Source organism: Pteropus vampyrus, unplaced genomic scaffold, assembly GCF_000151845.1.
Source record: "Pteropus vampyrus isolate Shadow unplaced genomic scaffold, Pvam_2.0 Scaffold373, whole genome shotgun sequence".
Classification (NCBI taxonomy): Eukaryota; Metazoa; Chordata; class Mammalia; order Chiroptera; family Pteropodidae; genus Pteropus; species Pteropus vampyrus.
In genome coordinates this window covers 53,260-59,477 of record NW_011889154.1, presented here as the reverse complement: position 1 = coordinate 59,477, position 6,218 = coordinate 53,260, and the positions used below count along the sequence as shown (strand labels likewise).

Below are 6,218 nucleotides of genomic sequence, written 5' to 3'. Positions count from 1 at the left end.
TACTTCCACTGAGATTTGTGCCTTGGGAAAAATATCTGCTTTGCCACCCACCTGTAACTTTGATTCCGAGTTCTTCTTTCCCCTGGAGAAATAATGGTAAATGAAAGTAATTTATACGGGCAGTTTCTGTTTCATATAACTTGTCAAGATTTAACACAGAACATCTTTTTTTGTATTGCTCCATGGAATGCTGATTCAGTAAAGCATTAAAGCATTGGTCTGGCAGCACTACCCAGTAATCCTTGAAAGGTCGAAGAGCCAGAGGTTATGTATGAAGGGACTTTATCAGGGTCAACATTCTCCACTGTCTTATTTTGTACTACACAATTTATTCCTTGCTTCAGGAAAAAGAACCATGATCATAAAGATAGACTTACTTCCCAAGTAGTCCCAGTACCAGGCACAGTGCCAGACATGTCATGTGTGCGCAATAAAACCTAAGTTAAAACTGTGAACCTTATTTAAGAACTTTGGGGCACAGGTAGTAGAAAAAAATAAGGGAGATTTAAGAAGTGATTAAGTGAGGAAAGTAGTCCTGTTGAAACTCAACCAGATGAATGTTGTCAAACTTCTGTATAGCCTGCTAGGTCCAGAATGAAAATTTTCTTGGTACATAGGTAGTTGAGGTGACCAGATTAGCCATAGACAGGTTAGATCTTGTTTGGACATATAAGCCCAATAAAAATTATTGTCCAAACCAGAGGAGAACAATGAATAAAGTATTTTATATTACTATATTTTTATAGTAATTCTTTCTATTTAAACTCTTTTTATATAAAATGCCTTAGATATTAATTAAAATAGTATATAATAGTTACATGAAATTTATGTAATTATGTAAGTAAGAATGACACGCACATGTGTAAATTATCATTTGCGTTCTTGCCTAATGTAAAGTCCTTTACATGACTTTAAAAACATTACAAATATTACAAAGGAACAAAATTTCAAACCTGCAAACCAGATAGTATTAGGTTTAAAAAGAGAAAACTTGGCCAATGAATGAAAAACATTAACATAAATAGATTCAAAACTATAGGGCTTAACACGTGACGTTCCCAGTGTGATAAACAATGGTGAAAGAAATAATTATTTATGAAATGCAGTTGAAAAATAGAATACTGAAACTGAGAAAAATAAACTCTTAGATTAAGCTCTCATAGCATATACCACAATAAATTGCAGGTGAGTATTATAATTAAGTATAAAACATAAAGCATAATAAGTTGAAGAAAATAGAATTGCATAAGTATCTGTATAAGTTGGGGAGGAGAATATAAGTTTTTAAAAATGGTTTTCACTGATATCATTAGCATACAGTAAACTCTACATATTTAAAGCATAAAATGCGGTTAGTTTTGACACATGTATATACTTGTGAAACCATCACCACAATCAAGATACACAACATACCCATGACCCCCAAGGTTTCCTCACTTCCTTTTATAATCCATCCCTCTCAACTCCCACTTCTCCCCTCCCTCATCCCTAGGCAACTGCTAATCTTTTATACCACTATAGTTCTCATGAATATAAGTTTTTGGTGAAAGTGTTACTGATTATAAGGTTTATGACTCCGCTTTTATAAAAGTCAAAATGTAATGAAAAAAAGCAAGCAAAGAATTGAAACATTTTATAATAAATTTGATAGACAAATCTTAATAGTCAGAATATTTTTAAAATTTAATAAAAGGATTGTTTTATTTTGGCGTGTTTGATAACAAGGAACAGACACACAATCAAGTTAGCTGAAGAAAAAGAACGTGTATTTTAGGGCAGGGGTTTCCAACCCCTGGGCCATGGACTGGTACCAGTCCGTGGCCTGTTAGGAACTGGGCCACACAGCAGGAGATGAACGGTGAGCGAGCCAAGCTTCATCTGTATTTGCGGCCACTCCCCAGCACTAGCATCACCACCTCAGCTCCACCTCAGATAATCAGGCATTAGATTATCATAGGACCACTGGTCTCTGGTGTCAAAAAGGTTGTGTACCAGTGTTTTAGGGATATACAGGACCTGGATCTAAATAGGAGAGTTGCTGAAAACAGAAGTGGCTTGAGGAATTGAGTCTATTTTTTCTCTCCTGGACCAAATGGATGTTCTCTAAGTGAACCTCTGCTTCTTTAAGCAGATCTACTTTGTTTTCTCTCTATCAACTGTCTTTGCTAACCTTAGTTTCTGGTCTTTCATAATTTCAGCTAGCTAAGGCTTCTCTGACTCCAAAGATACCCATGGCATCTCTTGGTTCAGCCTTTTTGACATTTGCTCTTTCTATTAAGTGTATTGACATTCAATATTTCCAAATTTAAATTCTCAAGAGAGGAAAGTGATTGGCTTGGCTCACCTTTTCACTTAGGCCATATGTCGAAGGTTGCTGGCAAAGATTTATATCAGTTATTTTGGGGTCTGAAATGACCCATCACCTGTGGTCAAAAAGCAGGAATCACATGATACAAAACATCAGCAGGTGCTGTGAGCAGGGCAGGCATCAAGTGCTTATCTGTCCGGTAAAGAAAATTGAGCTTTAGAGCCAAATAAAATCCCAGCTCTACTGTTTACTAGCTATGTGACTTTGGGTAACTTGCCTAACATTACTCTCTGAAAGTTAGTTTTCTCATTTATAACCTGGATATAATAACTGCCTTATAGGGTTTTTGTAAAAAATAAATATAATGATATGTGTAAGGCACAATACGGTATCTAGCACACAGTAGATCTTAATTAATGGTAGTTAAATTATTTTATTAATTTTATTCTTATATTAACAAATTAATAATGATCTCAAAAAACAGTCTCCATGGTAGAAGTCAAAAGATAGCTCACGTAAGAATGCATTTAAAAATAGACTTAGTGTGATGATCAAATCATAAGGTATATAAATTTTGAATCACTATGTTGTACACCTGAAACTAATATAATATTGTAATTCAACTATACTTAAAAAATAACAAAATAAAATAAAAATAAAAATTTGTTAAACTCGTTAAAATAAATTAAATTATATATTCCAATGTTGATGGGGCAACGAAGAAAGAGTACATTCGTATTTGGTGGATGGCATTATAGATGAGCCTAATTACTCTAAAGGGCAGTCTCACAAAACATACCCTTCAATTCATAGTCCCTTTCAGGGAAAATACTTCTTAAGGAGGTAGTTGAAAAGGAAATTCAGAGGCTTTGTTTTTAATTCAGAGGCTTTCATCATTTTAGAATTGAGACCTAAGAGATTATTTTCCCTCTTAGGCTGCACGTTAGAATCGTTTAGTAGCTTTTAAAAATATTCATGTCCCATGTCCAGAGATTCTAAGTTAATTGTCCTGCAATATGGCCTAAGCCTGAGTATGGTTTGAAAGCTCCTCAGGTGATTCTAATGTGTAGCCGGGATGAAGAACCACTCTTCCACTACCACTGCATTAAGACAGTGGTCCCCAGCCTTTTTGGCACCAAGAACCAGTACTCCTACGAGAATCTAATGCCTGATGATCTGAGGTGGAGCTGAGATGGTGATGCTAGCACTGGGGAGCAACTGCAAATACAGATGAAGCTTTACTAGCTTGCCTGCCACTCGCCTCCTGCTGTGCAACCCAGTTCTTAACAGGCCACAGACTGGTACCAGTCTCCAGCCCAGGGGTTGGGGACCTCTGCATTAGGAGAACTATGAAAACACATAGCCAGATAGGAAAAAGGCCTCTGAAAGGAATACACACATAGATGTGGTAAAAGAGCCGGGTTGAAAATGAAGATGCATCTAATTCCTAGTTCTAATTTATAGTCTTGGTAAATGACTGGAAATATCCATGTGCCCAACATTTAGAGATTAGGTAACAAATTAATTGTTATTGAAAGGACATCTATGGACAAAGCAGAATGTAGTGTATACACACTGATGGGAACCAAGTGTGATAGTAATGTGTCCATTGCTGCCCTCATGGAAAGATTCCCAGCTGGGACTGCTGAGTAACCCCTTGGAAGGGGCACAGTTCTCCCTTCATGCTCTCCTCTCCCCACCAAGTTGCCAAGTTTCTCATCTCTATTGTGGGGGAGGGGGGTTATCAATGTCCAGGACTGATGAGTGGTGGCTCTCCATGCTGAACAGTGATGAATCAGAAGAGTTAATTTTTAAAAATTGTGATGAAATACGTAATAGCATAAAATTTATCATCTTAATGGCACTATGTTAGGCTCAATTTTATCTGGTGAGCAGGATAGGACAAGCTAGCTCTGTGAGCTTACATCTGAAACTAAGCCTGAAGGTTCGTTTTGTTTTGTTTCTGCATCTTTGTTTCTGCTTCAGGGGGAGGAAAGGAGACTCTTAGGGTATGAAAGCGAAAGAAGAAGGAAACACAGAACATAATCCAATTAATACTTGGAGACATATGCTTGCCTCAAATATAAAAATGGTATCTATAATATTAAAATATTTGAGGAAGTTATAGAATTTTAATAGATTTTTTTTAATTACAGGGAATATTGTAATATTGTGTACTGGTTAACCATATGAAGTCTGGACCTCAGTTATCTGGATTTCTCTGTACTCAATTTTCTCATCAGTGAATGGTATAATAGTAATAATACCTACCTTATAGACAGTTGTGCGTAATAAAGAAGGTAATACATATAAAGCATTTATAGTACTACCTTGCAAATAGTAAGTACTATGTAAGTGTTAGGTAATACTTTTTGGTCAGTGTTTCAATGCTTCTGTTATCTGTTGTACCAAATTTGGTAACTAAATAGATTTAAAAACTCCAGGTAGCATTATTCATTTTAAACTGGACACAATGCAAAGCCCATTAATTGATGAATAGATAAGCAAAACATGATGTGTTTTTCAATGCAATTTTTTTTCACAGAAAAGCACATTAAAACAATATTTTTTTTCACTCATTAGAGTAACAAAATTTCATAGGACAATATCAAGTGTTGACAAAGATGTAGAAAATAGGAACTTTTGAATGCTGTAGTAAGCCTGAAAAAATAGTACAGCCATTTTGAAGAACCATTTAGTTCATGCCAAACTGGAGGTGTCCATTTTTTATGACACAGCAGAAGGAGAGATGCAAAAGGCTGTTCCTTGCAGCATTGTTTTTTTAGGAAAATGTTGAATATACCTAAATGTCCACTAGTAGGAGAATAAACAAAGAGTACCATATTTATTCAATAGAATACAGTGGTTATAAGTAAATGTATACAAATCAACATAGAGTGCCAAGATATAACAAGTGAAAATAAAGGATACAGACAGCTTGATGATATTTATGTACATTTTTAAAACACCAAAAATACCAGCATTAAAAAGAAAAAAGCTACTCTTGCAGCGTGAAAAAACCCAGACACAAAAGACTATATATCATATGATTCCATTTGTATGAAATTTTTAGAAAAGGCTAAACTATAGGGACGGAAAGCAGGTAACTGGTTGCCTCGATTGTGGAAGGGACCAAGAATTAACTGCAAACTGGTATAAGAGAAATTTTCTTGTTGATGAAAGTGTTTTAAAACTGGATATTGGTAATAGTTGTATAATTGTAGAAATTTACTACAACTCATTGAACTTTACTCTTAAAATTGATACATCTTATGGTATATAAATTATACTTCTATAAAACTCTTAAAAAGAAATTAAAAATAAATTGAAAAGGAGATTCAGACTTGTTGCTCTTTAGTCTGGTTCTCATTTTTAAAAAGGTGGAAAAAAACTATTGTTTTTGTAAGAATAATGTGTTGATTGTTGGGAGACCATTCTCCATGAGTCTATTATGTTTCTGCACATCTTGCAACCAAGATTCTGGTTTCCCTTTGTTCCAAACTGTCTTTTCAGGGATGTTTGAAGATAGAGAAAATCTCTCTCTCCAGGGCAAAAGGCTTGCTATTCTGTATAATAAAGAGAATGTCTGCCTCTGGAGGGAAGGGCAGGCATGCTAATGCTCATTATAAAATATTCAGGTTCCCTAAGCTCAAAGTTTTTCTCTTGTAATGCAACCCAGTGTATGTGCAAGTGTCACCTGGCCCTCTTTGTATTGCCCTGTGGGAACTGGGGGTCAGCAAATCAATGACAAATATACTGATGCTCTGGCTTCTGCTATTGCTGTGAGTAATAAAGTCCTTTGACTCTGACCTAGGAGTCTCATGTCTTGTCACCACCCATGAAACTATAGAAGGTTAACTTGTTAGCTTGCAAGTAGGGTAAAATCTCTGACCCTTGGTTTTTTTGTTTG

At 35.6% G+C, this 6,218-nt stretch overlaps 1 protein-coding gene across 1 annotated transcript in view; it reads left to right on the top strand.

Annotated features, from left to right (window-relative positions):
* LOC111731424 (myomesin-1-like) overlaps positions 1-6,218 on the top strand; it is a gene marked incomplete at its 3' end in the record, with an annotated part of 54,157 nt that continues 47,939 nt past the window's right edge. Inside the window, exon 1 of the mRNA XM_023523046.1 lies at positions 1-96. Coding sequence (XP_023378814.1) covers positions 94-96 — 3 coding nt within the window. The remainder of the gene's footprint in view (positions 97-6,218) is intronic.